The sequence below is a fragment of the Amblyomma mixtum genome, chromosome 7, assembly GCF_055824585.1.
Source record: "Amblyomma mixtum isolate Tamu chromosome 7, ASM5582458v1, whole genome shotgun sequence".
Taxonomy (NCBI): Eukaryota; Metazoa; Arthropoda; class Arachnida; order Ixodida; family Ixodidae; genus Amblyomma; species Amblyomma mixtum.
The window spans coordinates 57,395,147-57,419,364 of record NC_143018.1 but is presented as its reverse complement, the minus strand read 5'-3'; the positions used below and the strand labels follow the sequence as shown (position 1 = coordinate 57,419,364).

At 48.7% G+C, this 24,218-nt stretch overlaps 1 protein-coding gene across 2 annotated transcripts in view; it reads left to right on the top strand.

Annotated features, from left to right (window-relative positions):
- LOC149336155 (uncharacterized) overlaps nucleotides 1-24,134 on the top strand; it is a 69,150-nt gene extending 45,016 nt beyond the window's left edge. For both annotated transcript variants that reach the window (XM_089552640.1, XM_089552639.1), the window contains exons 3-9: nucleotides 294-397; nucleotides 14,970-15,148; nucleotides 16,508-16,721; nucleotides 17,176-17,355; nucleotides 18,945-19,067; nucleotides 21,093-21,174; nucleotides 22,601-24,134. In XM_089552640.1, the coding sequence (XP_089408766.1) occupies nucleotides 294-397; nucleotides 14,970-15,148; nucleotides 16,508-16,721; nucleotides 17,176-17,355; nucleotides 18,945-19,067; nucleotides 21,093-21,174; nucleotides 22,601-22,703 (985 nt within the window). In that variant the 3' untranslated portion in view covers nucleotides 22,704-24,134. The remainder of the gene's footprint in view (nucleotides 1-293; nucleotides 398-14,969; nucleotides 15,149-16,507; nucleotides 16,722-17,175; nucleotides 17,356-18,944; nucleotides 19,068-21,092; nucleotides 21,175-22,600) is intronic.
- Nucleotides 24,135-24,218: the final 84 nt, after the last annotated feature.

The following is a 24,218-nucleotide window of genomic DNA, read 5'->3' as shown; positions in this document are numbered from 1 at the left end:
AACATCGTATCTTTGTTTCCACGCGCATCCTCACACTCAAGCACACGTGGCATCAGACGCATTTGTACTTGTTTTCCCCAGTCGTTCCAAGCTGCCTGTATAAGAACCTGGACACGCCCTGTCGGCTACTCGATCGGCTTTTATCTGTTTCCTCGTTTAATTCAATAACGCTGTGCCCTCGTCTTTGCCGCTGCGCGATAAAAAAATATAAAAGAGCAGTTGGCCGGAGAGTCACAGCTTTCATGAGAGCGCCGTCAACCGTGTCTCACCCGTTTCCTCCTCCGCCGGTGCAGGTGTTCGGGCGAGGTGCACTGCCTGTTCAGTCTGAGCCGGGACCAGGCCGAGCGGCGTTGCAGGGGCGAGGGCTCGGTAGTGGTGCGCTACAGGTGCCTGCACGGTAAGTGAACTTGTCCCGGTGCTGTTTATTAAAACATATTACACCAGGGAAAAAAAATTGCACATAAAGTAAGAAAAGTAAAAGCGTCATTGCAGACGACCTGTACTGCTCGTACATTCACAGCCTTAAGAAGCACTTTAGCTATTAACAAATGTCACGTGGTCAGTTAATAGTCGCCACGTTCTCCGGGAGCTTATTCCAGTAGCGAATGGCGAGAAGAAGCGATGAGTTAGACAAGGAGTTTCGTAAAAGGTATACAATGGCGCAAAGAAACGAGGACAAGACAGGACGAAGACAGGACACGCTTGTCTTGCCTTTTGCGTGTTCTGGTCCTCGTTTTCTTGCGCCATTGTATTCCTTTCACGATGTCTGTTCACTAACTAGCTCAAACTAGTGTATCGCAGAAATGGTTTGCACTTGCAAAAATTTTCTGCACTTTGTGCAGGCGATCTAACCGCTGAAATACTTGAAAGGCTGGTGCAGTGTGTTTCAAATAAACATTATGCGTTGCGCGAGCATAACGTTTATTCGGTCTTCCGACCTCTTCAGCTTCCGCGAACATCTTTGGCACGTTGTGGCCTTAGTTGCCTCTCCGCCATTAAGTGGCAGAGGCTTTTTTGTTGCGAAAGCAACACTACGCTTGTCGCCGAGCCATTTCGCGGAGCTGAGGCAAGGCCATACTGCGCATGCGCGAGGAGCAGTGACGTCACACGGCGCACAGCTGGCGCGCCGTCGCTGCGCGGGTGACTCAGAGGTGGCGCCGCCGCCGCGCACGCCTGTTGCGCATGCGCAGTAGCGGCACATAGCTAGCGTGCTCTCCATCGCCTCTCTCTCTCTCCTCGTTGCTTTCGCAATTATCCAGGTTTAACCAGGGCTAAACCACTGCCCATTTTTAGTTCTGCGGGAGGATGAGGCAGTCAGCGCCGTTTCTGGAGGCCATCTTTTCTAACCAGGCTTGTTCTTGGAGCGTGGTTAACTGGACAATAATTGCGAAAAACGTATTAGGGAAGCCTAAAGCAGCGCTTGAACTGTCTGGTAAATGAAGCCCAGTTGACTTGATGTAGTGACCTATCTGTGTCAGGTAATGACCGCAGATCCAGATAATGCGTAAGAAATCGTCAGGGCAACAGAATTGGCGGGAGTGCATAAGAAAGGTATAGTCTCAGATTACGAAAAGCAGCTTACTAATATCAGCGAAAAAGGAAGCATATATGGCGCAGAAACTTGGAGGCCAACGAAAAGGGTTGAAATTAAGTTTAGCATAATGTAGCGGGCCGTGAAAATGAAGACGATAGGTCTATAGCATTTATGGAGGCGCGGCAATTAGAACTGCTTCCTTATTTATGCATGGAATGTAACCAAATCTATCACATATGTGAACCTTTTTATGCTGATTTCAGAGCTGCATTTTAATTTCAAGCTAGCGGGTATAGTTGCTGAGTAATTAACTTATCATGGGCAGAAGAGAGTACGTCTGGCATATTATATTAGAAAGCTTGCAGGGACAGGATAAGCTTGACGGGCGTGTAGCAGAGCTGATTGTAGGGATATGGGAGAAGCCTTTGTCCTGCAGTGGACCCGTAGCTAGGCTAATGATGATGATAATGATGAACAACCGAGTGCAATTATTGAACAGCCTTATGCACTCAAATGAAATCACCCGTGGCTGTTGATTACGATGTTAAGAAGCTTTCAAATGATGTCGAGCTGGACAAGGAGCCTTTAAGCAAATTACAAATCAGCCAAAAAATCTACAAAGCAAGAAAGACAACCAGCACAGTGACAGCTTTCGGTGATCTTGGCGTGTTACGAAGCTGAGTGCAAACGTTGCGTAGTTCTGGCATTTCGCCTCCATCAAACCTGGCTTCTGCGGCTGGGATTCGATACCGCGAGTACCTTGGGTTTGGCAGCGGAATGACGAATGAGCTCAGACGTCGCGGCGGGCCACGTGATACGCATACATCTCTAGAACGATAAGATGCTGCGCGTTGATATGAAGGTAAGCCAAGCATCGATGACGACAACGCCTTTTGCGTAATCTTACTGACAGGAGTATCTGCAAACTTAGGGAGACAAACGAAGCGCGGCACGGCGGAAAGGAAGTAACTTTCCCGAGTGTGTGGAGTTTGTCTCCTAGATAACACGAGAGAGTGGTGCCGCCCCTACGCGTACTCGCCGCAGATCGGGTCCGTTCATTAGGGGCAGCAGAGGGGAGGGCGCGCCTGGAAGGTCTCCCTCCCCTCGACGTCGAACGCGGCCTGGCACGGATCAGCGGCCCGCTGTTAATCAGCCGAACGGGTGGCCAAATCCGGTAGGCACACAGACACACGCGTACGGGGGCCGTTATGCGCGTATACGACCTCGGGGATTAAGACGCGCGCGGCCGTGTAGTGCGCACAGGTATCGACCACGCAGTGTTAGTCGTGCCCTGATCGGTCGTTTCGGACTAATTGCGTGCAACGAGGAGCAGATGCTGTCGTGCACGCGGCTGCGTCGGACAGCAGGGAAATATGTGCGGGTTGAACTAAACTGGATTCCCCCTCGCACAGTATATATTGCTCTCTTAGTAATTGCTTACTAATTTTCATGCCTTTCCCGTCTCTCTGTATCTATCTACTTACTAATTACTACATTACTTCGTTATTTCCCCTTAGTAATTACTCTCTAGTTTGGAATCAGCTCCACATTGCGGGCATCTGCTCACACGTCAGACTAAGCTGAATTCTTTGCGAAGTGTGTGGTACTACCACCGCTGTAGTTGGCGCCAACTGCGTGCACACCGGCTGGTCGAAGAAGAGAACATTATCTGGGTGGTTCGGTTTTGTTTACGGACTCGGGCTATGAGGGACGCCTTAGTGAAGGGCTCCGGAAATTTCGACCACCTGGGGTTCATTAACGTGCACTGACTTCGCAGAGTACGCGGGCCTCTAGAATTTCTCCTCCATCGAAATGCGACTGCCGCGGCCGGGATCGAACCCGCGTCTTTCGTGTCCTGTCAGCAGCCGAGCACCATAACCACTGAGCCACCGCTTCGGCGATTCTATAAGTGGGCGAGATGCGTTGTCAACATACGGACCACAGTGTGGCTCTGCTCGGCGGTGTTCTTTTTGTGGTCCCTTGATTCGAGGTGGTACCTCTAGTTAATTCAAGGATTAGACCTATATATGGCATACGTTGGGACTGCCTATCTGTGTAGGCTATTACTCTTATTGTTACCCATCAGCCCCAAGGAGAGGTCTGCCCTTCTTTCGCTCCTCTCGATTCCGTTTGAAAAAAAAAATGGTTCTCAGGAGAGGAAAGGGAGCAGCAGGCGTCTTTCTTCTCACCGGACATCTGAACCGCGCCGTGAAGAAAAGGATCAAAGTGGGAGTGAGAGGAGAAAGGAATGGCGTAGTGCAGTCTCCGGATTAATTTCGGGCCACCTGGAGACCTTTAACGCGCACTTACATCGTACAGCATACGGGTGCCTATTCCCTTTCACCTCCATCCAGACGCGGCCTCCGCGGCCTGGACTGAACCCGCGTCCTCGGGGTCAGTAGCAGCGCGCCCTATCCACTGAGACACCGCGGCGGGTCATACCCTTCCTCATGCCACCATTCTGGTACCTACTCGGAGAGAGATAGTTATTTACCACGCCATTCATTTCGTCGTGGTCTCCTCCTGCTCCTCATGTGATCTAAATGGGCACGCGAGCACGGGTGTCCGTTGAGGGTGGCGACATCTCGGTGTGAAGTATGAAGATATTTTATTCGTGTTACCATTACTACCCTCACTGTGGCTAAATCTGTCCCTTCTGTTACGTGATGCCGCCGCTACCCTCCAGGAAGCCTCCGTCGGCTATCCACATTTCCCCTTCACCCATCTGCACCCTAGAGAATTCTCCACCAACCACCAGACAATCCGCATTCACCCCCAGAAGTCTTACCTGCAAATCACCGCCCACCTGCCACCTACAGAAAACCCTGCCCACCATCTATCCGTTCGCTCACTTCCACTCTCCGGACGCCTCTACCCACGAGAAGCCCACACAGCACTGGGACTAAAAAGCTACGGCGAAATACACTTAAATGACGCAACGGGAAATCAATCATTGTAGCAGCGAAGTGAACAACCAATACTGCTAATGCACATTTGTCGCATCACATCGTATGAGCGCCTGTGCATTTTTTAATTTTACTTTTCTTATGCAAATTTGCATCGTATGAAGTTTGTACGGTGCATCGAAGGAGGACATCCATATTAAGTCGCACTGTCTGTTGTCCGTTCCCCGCTTTCCATTTGCGTACATTTTCTGCCCCCAGAAAAATCATTCAGTTCATAATCCGCTAGTTGATTCGTTTGTCAAAAGCTTGTGCCTCTGCGCCTTGTTTACATGCACTAATGCGGAACCACTCCGCCGAGCTCAGAGGATATCAGCCTAAAGTTATGCCATGCCTTAACTGTCTGCAACTTTGCGCGGTAAACCTTCTGATTAGAGGTCTGTGTTTACAGGCGCCCATGTCACTGCTGGTTCATGGTCTTGTACGCATGTCCAGAAAGAAACGTGCTCATTATGCCCTGCTCATGTCATCGAATTTTATCTTTACACCACCACGCCCAGTAAGGTTCGCGCTACTGTTTCGTAACGACGTCTGTGCCGCGCCATGGTCCTTGCGCGAGGAGACTACGCGGGAGCAACCCTGAATGTCCCTCTTAACAATAGTCGTTATATATGTGCCTTTATATCGGTAATAACGATTAACGGGCGCGCGACGCCAGCTATTGGACATTTACGCATAGGCGGCGCCTAAATCGATGAAATATGGAGGTGGTATGGAGGCCTGCTTCAGGGTATAGAGTTGCTTAATATAACTAGAGCGAAAACTGACGGCACCAAACTTCATCCACCATGGAGAGGAGCAGGAATGCCGGGATAACGATGTTTCTTACTTGACTTGTCTATTGTTGGGCATGAAATGTGGATTCAGCAATAAAAATAGGACTCTTCTCGAGGCAAACTTTGAAGAAATGCCGCGAAAGTGTCCATAGCGGCCTAGAACTGAGCTTTCATTTACGTTAAATCTGTTGAAGAAGTGGAAAATGCAGTAACGAAATAACTTACTCCGCGCACAGAAGCCAGCATCGCGGCGCAAATGCCAAACTTCGAGGTACAATCCACGCTTCCGGCCTAACACTTGCCAAGCCAAGCACGAAGCCCCGTCTTCCCGGCATCCCCGCGATGGATTAAGTGCTGTTTAGGGGTGCGTTCCAATACCTCCTAGTAGACGGCTGCTCAGAGGTCTAGCCGGACAGCCGCCATCTTGGGACGCGTTCTATTTCTCACGAAGCCGTCCAAGATGACTGCTTCCCCGAAGACATCGATGAAGGCTAAATTCCTGTCTAAAGATGGCGGAGCTGATGTACTGATGTGACAGAAGGTGGCGCCATCTTTACCTCTAGGCAATATTTACAGACTCTATGCTTCAGGGGTCGCTAAGTAGAATCGCGCTTCGATTCTCGCGAAAACCGGTCGTTTGCTCGACCCGCTGCAAGTTGCATGAAGCGGGTATTAAATGTGCGCAAAGCGGAACCTCTCAAACTATGTTCCTTGTAGGTTGGAGTGCCGAGGGGCTTCTGCACGCAACTTTCACTTCGAGGAAAGAAAGAAAAACCCATGCAAAAAGCGCGTTTACGCTTAGCAGCAGCTCCAGGCAAATCTTCCGGGACAGAGAAAAAAAAAGAGTGAAATCAATCAACGGCCTTACATCTGATGCGATGCAAAATATATATGGGGATACCTTACGTATACCCTCCCCGATCACGAGCGCCATCTGTCGCAGCTGGTCGCCAACAATACAGGCAAAAAACGACCGACGCTTCGCAAAGCTGCGAACGAAGCGGCACGACAGCTCCAACCGTTTCCTGTTTTGATAACCCATATGCATTTTCGGAACGTTAAGCTCAAAAACATATGAAGAAAGAAAAACTAGCTCCCGTTAAGTCGCAAGTTGAAATCCAACCACTGTGAAATCCGTTTCGCGGAAGCACGTTCTGCAGTCCTCGAGTGGCCGCTTTTTCCGAGTAGCATTTTCATCCGCGGGAGGGAGCCACTTGTAAGCCCGCTGTGCTTGCCGGAAGAAAACGCGCTTCCACGTTCTACACGCTGAGCTAACTTAACGCGAACGACAGAAGGGGGAAGCAGTGTGCGTTAGGAGCGCCGCGTGAGCTGGCGTCCGCGAAGGTGTACAGGTTTCCTCGTTCTTCGCTTTTTCCGTGTTTTTGATACTGTGTACGACACCTGGGACGAGTGGATCCCGCTGTTTCCTCAAAACCAGACTGCGTAATGAATCATTGTTTGCGTTCTTTTGCCTGTTTCCCTTTTTTTCCTTTTTCTATAGTCTCTGTTTGAGCTTATTCGAGCGAAAACAAACAGTAAGGGCGCTATGCCGGAAGGCCCGAGTTTGGCGCTCGCCCGAGTTTCATCTGAGTTTGCGATGACGGCAGTCAGTGAACGAAGATAGCGCGGAACGTGCGCAGGCAGCGGACAATAAAATGTAGAGATAAAGCCACGTAAAGGCGATACAAGCGCACCCTGCGCGCCTGTTTCACACTTCAAACACAATACACTGCGCAATACCAGGCCGCAGCGCTACCTGAAGTTATCAGCGCCATATCAGCAATCGCGAAATCGTGACTTCTCTGCTAACTATCTGCACACTCGCCGCCAGCTGTTTGACACGCCTTTTCGGGTGTGTCAAAGGCGTGTCTTCTCTTTCAGGCTCTATCTGTCTCTCCATTTCCGAAGACGAACAGTGTGCACTAGGTGCACTCTTGTATCAACCCTTTCTCTTCTCTTGAATACGTTAAAAGGCAACAGATAATATTATGAACATTTTGTTCATTTCAAAATGTATTTTAAAATCTGAATCCAATGAAGCGTTGTTGAAAAGCATAGCTTTAGGAAATTAACAAAGATTTGAAACTTTCTGCCGCTAGAGGCGATAGTGAGGTCATTGCTTGCAGCGTGGCTTGCATACGAACTAGAGCGGCAGCCCACCGTGTCGAAAACGAGAGAGCTCCTGCGCTGACACGCCGCCGGTAGCGCTGCCTTCGACTGGAAAGACTGGGCAACTACTACACGCTGAATCTGTCTTATTTTTCGGCCATTGCGATAATATATTTTATTGTGTCGTATATCAAAATATAACAGTCATGCATCTTCTGGCTTGCATTATAAACAAAAGCAAAAAACTGAACTTCACTGCACCCCCGCGTCACTGCTGCTCTCTGCAGTGACCTCAGGTGGAGCTCTCCGCTGCTACGGCCGCTGCCGCACCCCGCTATGGCCAACCATTGCTTTTAGTACGCTCTTGGCGAATCTCAGCGGTAGAAATTGGCCGTGCGAGCAGGGTTGCCAGGTTTGGCTACTTTGCGCCAAATTGGCTACTTTTAGGACAGCGTGGCGACAAAAATTTGAACTTGGCTACTTGGCTACTTTTTGGCTACTTTTGAAATCGAAGTTAGGACCGTATAATGGACCTCTTTTTCCGCCAGTGGTCCATGCATCTTTGCATGAGTGCGTCAGAATGTCGCAGGTGAACACCATTATTCTGCGGTGCGAGCCCTTTTGTAGAAATTTTACCTGTAATCATGTCCTAGACTTCCTGCGCGAGTGCGCGCCCTCTGTTCCCGTGACATGGTGGTCGCTGGACACTTAGAAAACTTATTTCATTGCCGCTCTTTTTCCTTTTTTCCCCTTTGCCTTTCCGTCCATTTCTCTCTCTCTCTCTCGCTCCTGTGTTCACTGGCTCCTTTGTTCTCCCAGGCGAGATTCCGCCTCCGCTATGCAATGCTGATATGTAGGTTTCCTTAGAACCAGCAATAAGCAATGTCTCATCTCCATTCACTCAATGCGCTTCAGCTAAATAAGGATGCGAATTGCTGCTTAGCTGATATACCTTGTTTTCTCAGTTGGATACTGGTTCAAATCGCGTTGATCGGCCGTACATGCTAGCCCGACATCCATTTGGATGATGCTGAGAATTGCAGTCGTAGTTAAAACTTTTCAGGACAAATACGGTTTCCTTTTAGTCGATTAGTGGGGAACGGGGAAGAGCAAAAGGTTTGAAATGCGATGACGAGGGCTCTTCGTATCGTACAGCGATATCCCGAGAGCCATAAGTTTCCCAGTATACGGCTGAAAAGCAACCCATGTGACCTGAAAAAAACTTGACCAAGGCTGTGCTTTCTATGCGGTTAGAACATGTGAACTGCATGTGGCGATCAGTCTGTTTTTGCAATATAAAGCTGAAAAAAGGTCCCATGAGAGAAACGGAAAAAGAAACAGGCGCATCAAATCAAGCCCTTGTTTATAGAGCAGCGAAAAAATTTCATTCAAAATACAATGCCACACATGCCATATATACATAGTATACATATATATGGGAATTAAAATTGTCATGGCTGTGGCTTAGAAACACCAATTATTTCTCCTCTGAAACGAAGGAAATCTGTTCTGATTACTTTTCCCACACCCTCTTGCATTTCCGTGGTTCTGTCCCATGGTGTTCATGTATTTCCTTTCATTTGATTCGCGATACTTTTGTACTTCAATTATTCGCATTCACAGTTACCCTGCGTCCTACAAAAATTAATATATTTCCTGCATCCTTTATGCTTCTGGTGACGCTTTTCTGCAACCTTGGCGCTATTTTTGGCTACTTTTGACACTTCGGCAGCTGGTTGGCTACTTTTTTGGCTACTTTTCTGCTTTTTGTGGCTACTTTTAAAATTTAGGACCTGGCTACCCTGCGTGCGAGCGACTGTGATGCGGTGTGAGAAAAAAAATTGCTGTTTGGCTCTATTCAATGATTCATTACGTATGCCTGTTGTGTGTGACGCCTCTTTAGTGCACTGCGGATGCGAAGAGCGTGCTACCCAGCGACACAACTTATCCCATGTCATCAGACGCTGACTAAAAGCTGTGAAGGGGGTGGCGCGCGTATCTGCGTAGTATTTGTTAACGTCGCGCACTTCAAGGTTTTGCGGACTGGTTTGGTCACTAACGTCGATCGCCGTTGTATACCGCAGGGACATCGCATTAATATCATTCGGAGGGGTGAGGGATACTGTTTGTAATAATGGAATCGGACTTATAACAGAGAAAGGTGTTACGGTTGTGAAGTACGCAGTGCTTGTGTGCTGGAAATTACAAATACTTTATTGCACTGGGTCTGGAGCAGCGATCGTTTGTCGATACCAGATGTGTATGACACATTGATGCTGAGCTTTATCACCGATGAAAGGACGGCCAAGCCAAACACCTGTGATGCGATGTTGTTGGAGTAGGACGTGCTCCAAGCACCGGTTCGTCGTCGTGCTCCGTGTTTGACGCCTTGCAAGCAGGTGTGACGCGCCTTCAGCGTTGTGCTGTGTCTTACGTAGTTGTAACAGGCTATAGTGTTGTGCAATCTTGGTATGCGAGCGAAGAAATCGGCGGCTTTCGCCACGTTGCGTGTCCTTCGCAGAGGTGCTTAGATTTATCAGCGATGACGTCCGTTTTGACTGTTATATTTCGATGGTCAACATCGTCGATGTCTGTCAGTAATCAGCACAGCCGCGCAGCATACCTGTAGCCGGCAGGGATGTTGGGAGTGGCCCACCCATAGCGCGTACGCCTATAATTTATGTACGGCACGCCGGGGGCGTGACCAATGGTTTTGATTGACAGGTGAACTCGGAGCTAAACTCGTGAACGGTGAAGTGCCCCGAATTCATCTCGGGACTGCCATGGCGGCAGCAGCAGCAGCCTGGGTAATCGCTTCCTCTGACGGCAAATGTCAGTACGGCCGGCTGGACCCGTTTACTGCCTTGGCCGACGAGGAATACCAGTGACATTTTCGCCTCTCCAAAAAATCGGTACGATGGTTGTGTAAATAGTTAGGCGACGACCCACGCCTGCGGAGAGTGCGTACTGGGCTTCATTCGCTTTCGGTCGAAGAGGAAGTCCTCTGCGCCCTCCGGTTCTTCGCGACCGGGAGCTTCCAGGGGAGCGTCGGTGCAGACCGTTTTATTGGACGCCAATAAAGCACTGTGAGCCGCTGTGTGAGGGGCGTCTCCGACGCGCTTATCGACGCGGCTGTGCAGAAGCGGTGGCTCGCTTTGCCCACGACTGCGGCCGAGCGTGCATATGTTGAGGAGCGTTTCCTTCTGCGCGGCGGCATCACAGACGTCGTGGGATGCGTCCACGGGACCTACATTGGCGTAAAGGCCCCTTCGAAGTCCAGCCCTGACATGGTGAAGGCCAACTATTTCACGAGGAAGGCACATTATGCATTGAGCATTGCAATCAGTGAAAAATAATTGTTCTCGCCAAGCCCTTTGGGCTACTCTACAGCACAGTGCCAAAGTCGGTCCCAGACTCTTTTGGCGAAGACTGGATCCGCCGCTCACCGGTTCCACAGAACAATTCATAACATGCCAGGTACCTTAAGAGAGGCCCACAAAAAAAAAAATAAAAGGTGCCCAGGCTTAGCTTGGTTAAGCCAAGAATGCGTTGCATATTGCGCGGTCTTTTTTTTTGAGGGCGAGGTATTGCTTGGCGGCACTCGATTTTCTCGGCAAGACGTCACGCGCCGGCGAAGCGCCCCTAGCGGGAGGAGCGGGAGTCAGGTGGTGGCTGCGGCCGCGCGCGACCGCGCGAGTTGGGGCCCAGCTTTTCCCCCCGGCTGTCGTGACGTCACGTCACGTGGTTGCGCTCAAGGTCAATGGTGGCTGCCCGGCCGCGCCCAAGGGCTGAACTGAGTGATTGCAATATGCAACGCATAAAAGTGGGCTCCTCGGCAACGGCGAAATCGAAAGTTGCAGATGGCCACTTGTTTTTTTTTGTTTTTTTTTTTTATTCGAGAAGTCTGCCATGAGGCATAAGTTGAGAAAAGGGGGAGTGGAATGTAGGTTACAGAAAGTTAAAAGAAGGAGTGTAGACCAGTTTCGGCGAGGTACTCGCATAGGCTGCTTGTGAAGTGATTGTCCATAGTCCACTTGTTAATCGGGCCACTGCAGAGCACTCACCACTGTGCTAATTAATTAAATCCGACGAATGAATGTCATCTTTCGCACAAACCTCTCACTTGCATCTAAAAAGTATAGTCACAATGCTGCAGAATCGGGAAGATAACCGCCACTGCTGACCAAAAGCCGGTGCGATCTCACTGACAACGAATTTCGGACAGCTCACATTAACGCGGTATGCATGTAATGAGCAGATGCATGCAGTTCATTTCAGAACACGGCATAATATTCAAGCGATTCTGAAAAAAAAACGAGTTTTCTCATTCAACTAACGCGAAATTCAACTTGCGATGAAAAAAAATGTGCGAAAAAAAAAGTTTCACCATGCGGGATTTCAACCCACGCGCTCCCATTGCCTGTCGACTCTCCGGAGCGACGCGTTAGACCACACGGCCACAGAACAGCGCGGAGTGATACACCTCTCTTTATTTTTTTTTTGCGGACTATTTCCGTAGCCTTCACAACGTTGCACATGTACCTCGTCGCCATTGGCGGTAAGCTGATGACGGGCGTTGGTAGCGTTCCCTCGCGGTACAGAGCAAAATTTAATAATGCATAAATAACTCCAAAGCGCTTTAAATCCAAATCTTGCACACTATAAAATGCTTATAAAGGTGTATTAAGTGCATTATAAAATTCAACAAACCTCGTTTGTCTAATTCCACACGCAGTGCACTTGGTGGAGCGACACACAAATGAAAAGTGCACCGGCGGTTGGCTCACGTGACCCGTTCTTTGTAGACCGCCCAAGAAGCCGATGAGGTGGCGCCGATGTGATGATAAAGCACGGAATATATCCAGATAACCCAATGAAGTTTGAGGCGTGACGAGGGTGGGATTTTGTCCTGCTACCATTAGTTCACTCATCTGAGGGCGCCGCCAGAGCTCGGGAAGATTCCGAGTTTCAGCAAACTCGGGCCTTCCAGCATAGCACCCTAAGTGAATTTTATAATGGGTTCGAAAGTTTCAAGGAAGAGCCATAACGAGGTTGAGCGGCGCGTTCCCATTTGGACTGAGGAAACTTTGAGGCTGTCTGTACGCAGTTTCGTTGTGTGAGAAGGTGATGGACAGGACAGAACTGAGCTTCCTCGTGCCCTTCGGTGCACCTTCGCCCTGATTTTCGCGCCGGTTCTTCCTGCCAGCTCACATCTTTGTAGTTGAGTTGCGAGGCAGCTGTGTGCTTCTCCGCAGGTTGTTAGGTCAGAGTTGAAAAACGTTTTGATAACTGCACATAACTCCCCCCCCCCCCCCCCCCCCCAATAAAAAGAAAGAGCATTCCTATGGATAGCTTCGTGCATCCAGAACCTGAACACGTTGTACGAGATGCTATTTTCATTATATCGCATGTTCTGTTAAGACAGCAGTCTTGTTCAAAGTCTTCGCCTCTTAGCGCCCATTTGATGCCAGAAATTTCATTAAAACACACATTAAGTTAATTTTGGTCAAGATACTTTCGAAGACACGAGTTTGCTCACTGTGTAGAACAGTCAAGTGAATAGAATTCAAATCGTGTGCAAAGAACTCGTGCATGTGTGTCGAGTCTGCACACAAGGAACAGGGATCTTGCGAACTGGCTTATTTGCATAGATGTGCCGCTAGTAGAGATGTGAAGGCCTGAAAAAAACACTGCAATTTTGGAAAAAACCCGGGTTTTTTTCGTTTTTTTTCAGACGAGAAAAAATGAAAAAAAAACATCGAAAATTTCACAATGAAATTTCAAGGTTTTAGGATTGCTTGCTTTCAGTTTGGGTTTTTGTTTTTGCTTTGAAAACCAATATAGCATGCATCGTTGAATGACTGGAGAGCAGTCGTCATCGCCGGTGCCAGGTAGTGCTTTTAAAATGTTCGGGCTGCGAGTAAGCGGGTTGAAGGCCAGGTCACATATAAGACCCAGACATGACTTAAAAACACAATAATACTTGAACTCATGGCTGAAGTAGAACAAAATGACTGCAAATTCTACAGCGCTACACACACGGCATAAATAACATAGGCTGCTATGCACCTAAGCGGTTTTAGCCAAATACGCCCAGCCTCTTGGCGACAGAGACTGGGTAGGACGGCTACACAATAACACCCGAAACTCTGGTAATACTAAACGAGATCAAGCGTGATGGACTCGCACTGCCATCTAACAAAATGTGAAGTGACTTACGTGGAGAAACGTGGAGTGACTTATAGAGTGACTTATAGATCAGTTTTCATGTTCCCCTTCTCAGTGCAATAGAACAAGAAGTTCGTTCCACAAATGTGATATTTATATCTCCATATTCGCCTGAAGTGCAAATCATTATTTATCTTCTCGGTGCAATAGAACAAGAAGCTCGTTTCACAATATTACATCTATAACTGCATATGCGACTGAACTTCGGAGCATTATTACTGATCGTTGTGCTGTTTCAAATAAATCTGTTTTTGTCACGTTTTGCAAAATTTCCATTTTTTCATGAAAAAAACCTTGAAAAAAACGGTTTTTTTTCATGCCATTCAAAATTTCTTGAAATTTTACATCTCTAGCCGCTAGGTCCCGCCAGATAGCGCACCAGGAACTGCCTAATGATGAATAAACCGGGTTTCTGTTTTTATTTCTTACTGTGGCAGAAAACCGCATCACGTCCGACTAGATCCCACTTAAAAGAAAAGAAAGATTTTGTGAAAAAAAAAACTTAACAGGGAATCCCAATTTGATTATGCGTTGGCATTGCGATAGCATTATAGCTAGCTGCGGATGTCTTTACCGAAATCGACGTCACTTCCGGCCTGGTGACTTCTCTGAAGCTAATGTAAGTGCTCCGTTTAATGACGTCAGTTCTCTCCAGCCAATGGGCGAATTTTATGACCGACGACGCATTTTGGCTCCATGGGGCTTCTGATTAAAATTCAGCGGCTGCCCAATTCTTCTGCGGCGTACTTAATGGACATGGCGCTTACACGCGATGGACGTCTGTGGCCATGGACGTCTATGACCATGGCGAATGTAATCATCATCTGTTTACATTCGCAACTCTATAGATTTGTGCAGAACTCTTCGGCTACTTTAAATGTCTTATACATATTGCTAATGAGATTGCCCCCTTTGTCTATTAGCGCATGACCATTTAGATCCCGGTAAGAGTGCTGACATGTGGCACGTAAGGCTTAACGTCCCGAAGCTGCACATGGGCTTTGAGAGACTCTGTAACGGGGAGCTCCGCAGGTTAATTTCCACAATCCGAGGTTCATGAAAATGCACTGACATCGCACAACACAGAGAGGCATGTTTTAGCATTTTGTCTCCATCGAAATGCGGCCATTGCTGCCAGGATTCCATTCAGAAACCTTGAGCTTCACCAGCCAAGCAATCGTAGCATATATCGTGCTAATGGTTTCCCCCGTATGGCATTCTACGTAGCAGCCGTGTTGCGAGGCAAGTTTTAGGAACATGTGTGAAAGTGAAGACGCGAGCACTGCCCCCCCCCCCCCCCCCCCCCCCTGGTAAAGGACATTTCTGATCTCGCCTCTTTCCCACGGCATGCCTGTGCAGAGCGCTGGCTGGTGCACAAGTGCGGCTCTCACGTGCGGACACCCAGCGAGGGCTACCTCTCCTCCCCGGGGTTCCCGCACTTCTACCCTGCGCTGTCCAACTGCTCCTGGCTCCTGGAGGCCTCGCCGGGGCAGACCATCACGCTCAGGATACTCGACGTGTCCATCAGGCCGCCCAGGGTGAGCACTCCTACGATAAAGCACGGTTTAGTGCGAAAGCCCTAACCTAGAAGCTTCCTAACCTAGAAAAGGCGGGTGTGTGGTGAAGCCTGTGAAGTTAGACGCGTGATGCGGGAAATGGCGAGGGATAAACGAGATATTGAATGAGGGTGACCTTGGCCAACCTCGAGATATAAAATAAATATTGCCGAGAACAGATCAGCTTCGCTGGCCACTGCACGAGAGCACTATACGCTGTCGCTGCAGCCAAATATGCCTCGTGTTAAACTGCAAGTCCCGCGCTGTGCATTGCACGTCGTCATCTTCATCAACTTCCATCAGTGCGCAGGTCACGAAAGGAAAGAAAACGCGCATTCAATCACGCTTTCCGGTACGTGACGTTGATGTCCGCCTGGAAAAGCCTGCTTTCGCATAATATTTCGTGGTTAGCAATGCTAAACCCCCAGCAATTTTTTTTTATGTAGAACGCCAAGTCCGGTACGAACTACTGAGAGATTCCAACCACCACCTGCACGTTGATGGCGTGCTGAGTCCAGAGGGGCATGAGAGGCTGAATGTCCCGTGCGCAGAACCAGTCAGCCGACCTTTATAGGTGGCAGAGTTTGGTGGGGAAGGGACAAGGATTAGGTTGATGCGACGACCGATAGCCTGTAGGCAGGGGCAGGCTTCGACGATGTGAAAAAGGTGATAGCTAGGTATATACCGCTCTGAACACACTGAATATTGTAGGGAGGCATTGAATTTAGTATGCACAAACCGGAGGCTCTCGTAACACCTTCCACTTCCCACGGCAACTCTCCTCCTCTTTTTCCGTGGTTACCACCCTCCGGTTACGCCGACTTCTTCTGCTACAACGCTAAACCAAGGGAAACGGTTTATAACAGCTGTCGATGTAAAGTAGTGAGTTAGCGATAATTCACCCTACAGCGTGCGCATTAACGTCGGAATGTGTAAGTCATAGTGACAGAAATATCCCAGTGCATTCAAGCACTCAGCAGCCTTGCACTGCCTACTTTCGCGTGTTGTTTGCCTACTGCTTTGTACCAGGGTCTCAAGAAGTTTGCTTCCGAGCTGTGTAGTGGTGCTCCTGTAGCATCCATGGAAACCCTAGCTTTCGGAGAAATGAGAACGACAGGGTTCTTTCATCTTCCAGATATTTGGAACCATCTTTTCTAAAAAAGGTAACGTGCGAGTCTTGTAGAAGGTCAGGTATACGGTGTAACGTTTGGGATATTAGTCGTCATGTGTTGGTGCACATCCGCATCTTGCGAACGTAGACAGTTGCTATTTCACTCTAGGTGGTCGCCCCGAAAGCGTTGCTTATTCTGATGCCTGCACGATGCGGGGTTCTCACTGCAGCCTGGGGCTCCGGGCCCGCTGGGCGAGTCCCTGACCGAGGCCGACTGCGCCGAGGACGCACTGAGCGTGCTCGAGGCCGGACGGCCGCTGCTGGTCGCCTGCGGAGAGTCGCGTCTGAGCCTGCGAACATTGCGATCCACGGGACGCAGACTGGTGGTCCGGTTCCGCACCAGGAACTTTGTGCCGGCCAGGGGATTCCTGCTCAAGTACAAGTGTGAGTGTGCCCCCTTTACAGCAGTGTATGCGCTATACATGACATTTGTAAACGGGCTGTCTGATCTTAGATCACATAATACTGGCATTGCATAACCTGTAATAGGAAGTGCATCGCATAAACACTTGGAAGAGGATCAGGCGCTCTGGGTGAACAAATGAAATCATGTAGTGCTTAGGTACAGCGACGATCACTCATAGCGAGAACGGTTGCGCGCATCGTTCTGTGGCTTGTGCAGATGGCACACTGTCGCAATCTCTGAACCCTGCCACATTGCCTGGTCCCGCTGTCCGTGCGAGGTGCCCCCAGATGGCGCTGTGCAAACTGCTAAACCACCCCCTCAAGTGTTAGCGCTATGAGTTTTCGAATATTTATACTTGAGGACAGGATCAAATTCATGACTTATGGACAAGGCTGGCAATTTTCATGACCTGGTCTCTGTCGGATGGCGCAGTCATGGGATGTCCGACACCTGCGGCGCCACGGCTGGGCTACCTGGTGCACCGTGCCGAGGACACGGCTCTCTACAAGTGCTGCAAGGACCATCTGTTCAATGACACCCTCGCAGACACCAGGACGCTCGTCTGCCTCCGTGGAAACACCTGGAACGACAGCGTCCCCGAGACTTGCACCCGTAAGACTTGCACCGCTGTTCACGGAACAGCGATGGCTTCGTAGTCTATTTCAATCGAAATAATCTCGTTTCATAGTTTCACTTACCGCTATCCCACAAATCCCAAGGCCGCGGTTTCTATACTGGACGCAGCGGCCGTATATCTATGGAGGCTAATTACGAAAATCCCCGTGAGCTGTGCGATGTCAGTGCACTTTAAAAATCACCAGATGGTCCAAATTGATCTTAAGACTGCCCTTACGGCGCCCCTCATATTCCATGTGTCGCTTCATGATGTTAACCACACAATTAACAGTTGTTTTTCATAGTGATGTTTAAACAGGGGAGTCCCAAGAGTATAAGAATAAAGCGCCCTGTGTTCTATTATAAGCGACTGTGTGCATAGCGGAGCAGATTTGACTGGTTTTAGGGCATTTTTAACATATAAGTGACGCCACGGTGGAGCAATTGCCGGCAGAATAAGCAAGGCTAATTACACGTGTAGCTTGATACGACTCAACTCAACTCAGCGCATGCAGCAAGACTAGAAATCGAAATACAAGGCCATAGATAATGAAAGGAAAGCGGCGTAGCTTCAAGTGGGCGGATGAGAGGTCACTTTGAGAAGCCTTTTGCCTGCAGTGGAAGTAGTTGGTTTTATGGCGATTGTGATGATGATGATGATGATGATTGAACTTCACGAAAGTATTGTGTCATGTTTTAGTGTGACCGCAGCCAGAAAAAGCAACGGATATTTTTTTTTTTTTAATCTGGCATATCAGTAATGATTTGTTCTTCGGAACGCATGGTTTGCTAACCATGGCAGACCGCGCTTGGCGCGCTCTTAATTTTGCGATTATAATGGTAAGGTATCCTCCATAAAACTTTAGTCGGTTTCGTGGTCCATTTGGCTTTCCTGCTGAAATTATTTTCTTCATTTCCTTTAAGACTGCCCCTAGAAAGAGCGGCAAAGCGACATGTCGAGTACAGTACAAGGCCGTTTGGCGCTTTGATAATAGGTGGCAGCTAACGCGATTTCAAAAAGTCAAGGTGGGGCCTGACAATCAGTGCATTAGCTCTCGTTTTCTCCATAGAGCGTTTTCTTTACCCTGCATCCGGATTTCTAGGCTGTGCCGGTAGGCATCCGCAACATTTCTCATCATTTTTCTTGTGCCATCACAGACCGGAGTAGTCACTGGCTTCGCTTAGCACTAGAGAACATTCCTATATAAGCACGCCTGTGCGACGAGGCATGCAAAATATTGCTTAACATGCACCACTGAACATGCCCTCTGGGGAACACTTGAGTCCCGTCACAGCGGGTCTCTTGCCTTAGCCGAAGTACAGCCGGCCAAATATATCCAGCATTCGCGACGGCCGCTTTTTCTGCGTTCCTTCGCTTTGCGGCGAAGCAAACTTACAGAAAGCTCAATATTAAGCTCAGGCTTGGCGATTCTGTGCTTAGATGGGATATTTTCGCAAGAATGCTCCGTCATTAACTGCAGGAGCACGGAAAACGCGGCCGTCACGCAGGTCAGCTAAAGATTTGGCCGACTGTACTGTGGACAATCTAAGCCACTCAACATAATACCGTCATTTCCTCTCCACAGCCCGCCTGTCTTTGACGTACAACGACAGCGTCATATACGAAGAGGAAGAACCCCTGCTGCAGGGCAGCAGGCAACTCAACGAAGACGATGACGCAGGTGGCAACTCCACACAATTTCTTGCTGGTAAGGCGCTCGCGATTGTGCAGGCACGCTTACTTGTCCATCGGTTACTGCGTCTTTCCTTCACTCAAACGTTTTGCCCTCACAGCGCGGTGGAGGTGTTCACCGAACGCATGATGTTTACAGTCCGAACTACTGCATACGCAAATGCTGGGAACCTCCGTCTTAAAAAATTATTTTGAAAAGAAGAGAAAGCGGCTGCCACGAGCTGTGATTCTACTGGACATCGTTTTTGAGGCAACAACAACAGCCTGAAGGCATCGGCGATGGCTGGAGGCCCCATAGTTGCCAGTGCACTGAACCTGTCTCGTCTCCCTCCCCCTCTCTCGGCGGAAAGCGATATCGGCTTACGCTCCCACGCGCGAGCTAGCTGTTGTCTTACTCATCGATGCCGCTTCCCACGGCTGTCGTGTCGCCTGACGCTGACGCCGGTCTGTTGTCTCTGCTATGGTATTCGAAACGGCGAGCTGAACGCTGTCGATGAATCACTTGTCGGGGGTTGGCGAGCTGGCAGCAGTTCGAACAAATAAAGCAGGACGAGGTTCGTTTCGAAGCGTACTCTGATTTCATCTAGGCGCCTAAGGGCGCCCATGGAGAGCTGTCAGTAGAAAAGCCCGTAAAATAAACAGGGAATGCTTCGCGCTGTGTTCAGAACGCGGTTTAACCAGTTCAGTCTTAGATTAGTTCCGTGCAATACTGCATTTTTTTTAGTCCGAAAACACTACTTCACTAGCCATACTGAAAAAGCCAATGTGTCTCTGCTGCATCGGCCTTTGACCTTTGACCCTTGACTTTTGAGATGAAATGACTTGGATACGGTGTAGCTATAGGGGAAGGTCAGGTGGCACAAAGTTTAAAAGAAATTGTATTGGAGACCAATGTAAGGTAGCGTCTAAGGCAAGAGTCAAGCGAATTCGGGGGAAAAGTTAAGGCAATGTTTCGGCAATAGTCAAGCTAATTCGAAACCAAGTGCATTCGCACGTCACATTTGTTTTAAAGGCATTATAATTCTGTCATCTTTTAATTGGTTCATTCAGCTGGGCTATACAGCCACGGCACCAGAAAATATGATGAAATCGGGCACATGCGTGGATGCTGAAGAATAGGACGCGTCTTCAGCAGTAGTTATGAACACGAAACTTGATCTTTTACCCATGTCCTTGTTTACATGAACACGGAGCTTGATATTTTGCCCACGTCCTTGTTTATCATCGTTTTGATACCCAAATATTTTCATGCGACAAAAATGACCTATTCATTAACGAGAGCATGAAGCTGAGGGCAGCAAATTTGTGTTCATAAAGATCCTGGCAGCAATTTTTTTTTCAGTTCCTCTTCCACATGTATCTGTATTTTTGTTCGTGCCAACTGATGCTGAGTTTTTCGGCATAACTCCGAGCTTGTTCCGCTTCTCCGCTTCTTGACCGCAAAATAGCCAGTGACCGATCCGTTCATACTAGACTTGCACGACCGTTGACCGCGCAAAAAATCTCGGGCCTCTCCCGTGGATGCAGCGGGGAACATGATCCCCTTCCGTTATTTCTATGCTGTTACCGCTAAATTTTGCTAGTGCATACATAGACTTATGTAGAATGCCAGTAAGTGCAGTTTTCGATGTTTGTTGTTGTCGCTGGCCTCTTCCTTTTTCTTAAACATTCTGCGATCTTACGGAGACTTGAATTCACACTGACTTGCGCTAAAAAGTTCAGCGATGTCCGCGACCGGTTCGTTACAAGAAACTTCAAAATGCGATTGCGCCTCGAGGATTTCAAAGCCATCGAATGCCGTGTTTTGGTCTGCAACACACAACGCACACCTTCCGATTGAAGTCAGCGTTGTTCCTTCACGCATTGCACCTAGAAAATCGGCCAGCTATTGCCGGTAGCGTGGTGTGGGTGGGGCAAGGAGCACTGTCCAGATTTTGAACGGTGGTCTAGCTTCTCCTTCTCCCCACTTTCTCGCTGCATCTGTGTGAGCGGATGCTTTTACTATACTGAACTATTAACCAATACTTTGTGCACTGCGCAGATGTCCTGGTGCCGTGCCTGGCAATGGCATTCCTCTTGCTCGGGAACGCCATCGTCGTCGTGGTCATCTTCAAGCTCAAAAAGTAAGCCTCGTCTACAGTGTGCCACCGCTTAGCTGTTGTTTCTCTCTATGGTCTTCCAAAGTGTAACAGCTTTCAAAGCTGCCTGCACGCGAGGCTTTCAAACCAAGTCATACAAAGAAGAAAACACTAAAAATGTTCTGTATTGTTTGCCGCCCAAGTTATGGAGTTAGATCTTACATCGAAACGAACGTTCGGGTGGTCTTCAGTCTCCCACTCTTGACCGATCCCTAACTGTGGGGAGAATAGCAGAAACGACTTTCTTCCCTTCTGTGCGCTTTCCTTTTGTTGTTGCTAAGATTTTGCAGTGATCAGCGACAACGCCAGACAAAAGTCGCGTGGAATCATGCCGCTTCATAACAACCTGCATGCTTTTGCGCCAGCGATTTACTAGCGCATGAGCTCTTCGCATGCAGGGTCACCCGTGATTGGCCGTCGTCTGCACGCTGGACAATCACGATGTCCATTCTGCAGCCGAGATGCCGATCAGCTTGCTCGCCGTCCTTACATGCGCTGGCCGCTTCGTGAATTCGGCGCCTTGTTAGATCACGTTAAAATAGCCATTTCAGGGAGCTATGGTACCATCGAGAGCGAGTCTGTAGCACGTGCGAATGGCAACCAATAGATCAAATGTTTGGGGGAATCCCCCAAGGTGCAAAACATTTGAGGAGTAGACAAAGCTATTCTACCTTGGGGGATTCCACTAGATATTGGACCAACACCGTTCACACTTGTACGTTGTTGGTCAATTCGCTCTCGCCCTACCATAACCTATAGCCGTCCCGGTTAGCTCAGTTGGTAGCGCTACTACTCCATTTAGGCGATGGTCCCGGATTCGAACTTCGAACCAGGACGAATTTTTCTTCAACTACGAAGCTTCTGTGAAAGCTGCATAGCTTTCCGTCGTATACCCATATGTCTGCGCTTGGGTGGATGCCATTGAGTAATTACTTATTAGCAATCTATGGACGCACAGGCGCCATGTTATTCAGCGGTCAGCTCATTTTGGTATTGCCATATTTTAGGGCTCGTGAGTCTTAAGTTCAGTCTTGACCAACTGTCTAACACAGATATTGGTTCGGTTCCCCCTCACACGTCCTGGATGCCTTTCTCCTCAATTGTACTTTTCCTAGAGGCTCTGGAAATGCGGCACATAAAAACAGTTTAAATATTAATAAGAAAAGAAAATGCGTGGACCTGATAGTCGGGGTTTTCACATTTTCTTTCATTGTTTAGTGCTTTCATGGCGCATTTCTAAAAACGCTGCTAACGACGAACTGTTCGTACAGCGCTGCACTGCTGCGCCGGAAACGCCCGGCTTCAGTAAAAAAAAATAATAAAGTACGGTTTACGTTTTCTCGCATATATTTCCGGGGTTACGTAACCTAGCTGCGTTCTAAGCTAACAACGGGGCTGCTGTCTAACGCAGGAAGCGGAGACGGCGTCTGGCCAGCGTGGTCCACCAGCCGGACATTGCCCTGCTCGTGCCTCCGCAACCCAGCGGCGAGCCGCCGCCCTGGAAGCACGGCTGATCCGGGGACAGGACCGCCATGCTGCAGCTCAACACCTCTGCAGAGTCTGGCACCCACGCAGCAGCATCACGCATGCGCGGACTCGCTTTCGGGCGTGCGAGTGTCACTTCACCTCAAGGCGACTCGCGGCGATCGCGTGCACGGTATTTCCAGAGAGGCGATTGCTGGAGTGTTTGATGACTTCAAGGAAGTCGGCACGCTCGTAGAGGCACTGTCTTGGGAGAAAGGCATCTAAGAGACACGATCTTGGATGCCCGGTTCGACCGTAATAGAAAAGTCCGCGTTCGCCCCGCCTTGACAGTCAAGTCCCTCGGGAGTTCGTGAGGGCTCTCTGTCCATGATATCAAAACATGACGACCACGCCGTTAATGACTAGGTCCAAAGAACGAGCAAGTGACGGACGAGTCATATAGGTCTTAGTCTTTATAAGCTCTCTTCGAAGGTAGCATAAAAAACGAAGCTTTGCGATGATATCTTAGAGCGAAAGTAGCATAGAAGGCAAGAATGGGAGCTGGAGAACAAGTAGGAAGATTTGACGAAACCACAGAAAAAGGCCACTTTTCACACGGGTCAAGTCATGACTCATGACAAGTCATGAATGAGGAGCGCATGTCATCAGCCCCACACTGCCATTCTTTGTATCGACCCAAACGACTAGCGCTGCTAGTGAACCACCGAATATAGGCCAAAATCGAGAGTCAATAATCTCTTACACTGGAACCAGGAACAGAACAAAGCAAGGAGTAGAAAAGCAGCTGTGTCTGGCGCGAGAATATATGTCCTATGTTATTTATTGTCAAGCGCAATTTAAGTATACTCCACTTCGCAACCGTGCCGCTATCATTTCGCAATTTACAGAGACCTCATTTGCAGTAACAGCGACCGGTGCTTTATAGTTACGATGATGTTTTGCAAAGCTCAATGTGACAATCTGCCGTGACAATGTCCCAGTATATAAGGACAGCGACGACTCATCCCCGTTCCTACACGGTGCTGACCGATTTCGTAAGCCAGCCTTGGAGGGCCGTGTTTTTCGCTTTATAAGCAGCATTGGGTCACTGAGTGAAAGCGGGCGAATACACCCCGACTACTGTTCAAGACGACTTAGCTATAAATATGCAAAATTCGCTGGCTGGTACAGGTAGCAGTGAGATTAAACATAGAGGCAATGCTATTACACTCAATGTAGACGTATGTACCGGTACTTTATGTAACATCTAGTCGACACACGAGATTCTATGCATTGTTGCATGCATGTGCCCAGATACATTTATTTTATGGCAAAAAATGGCGGCTAATGAATAAAAGAAGCAAAAAGAAGCGCATAATATATATAAACACAAAGTATTACGACAATACGTGCGTTTTCATCGAGACGGGAGGTCGGCAAGAGCACTGAAGAATTAAATAAATATATATTCTATCGCTGAACTCCTGGCCTTTCTTTTTTATTTTGGGGAAGTCAAGATGGGTATTCAGCCCTGGAAGCCATCTTGGTTTTAACAAATGCTTTCT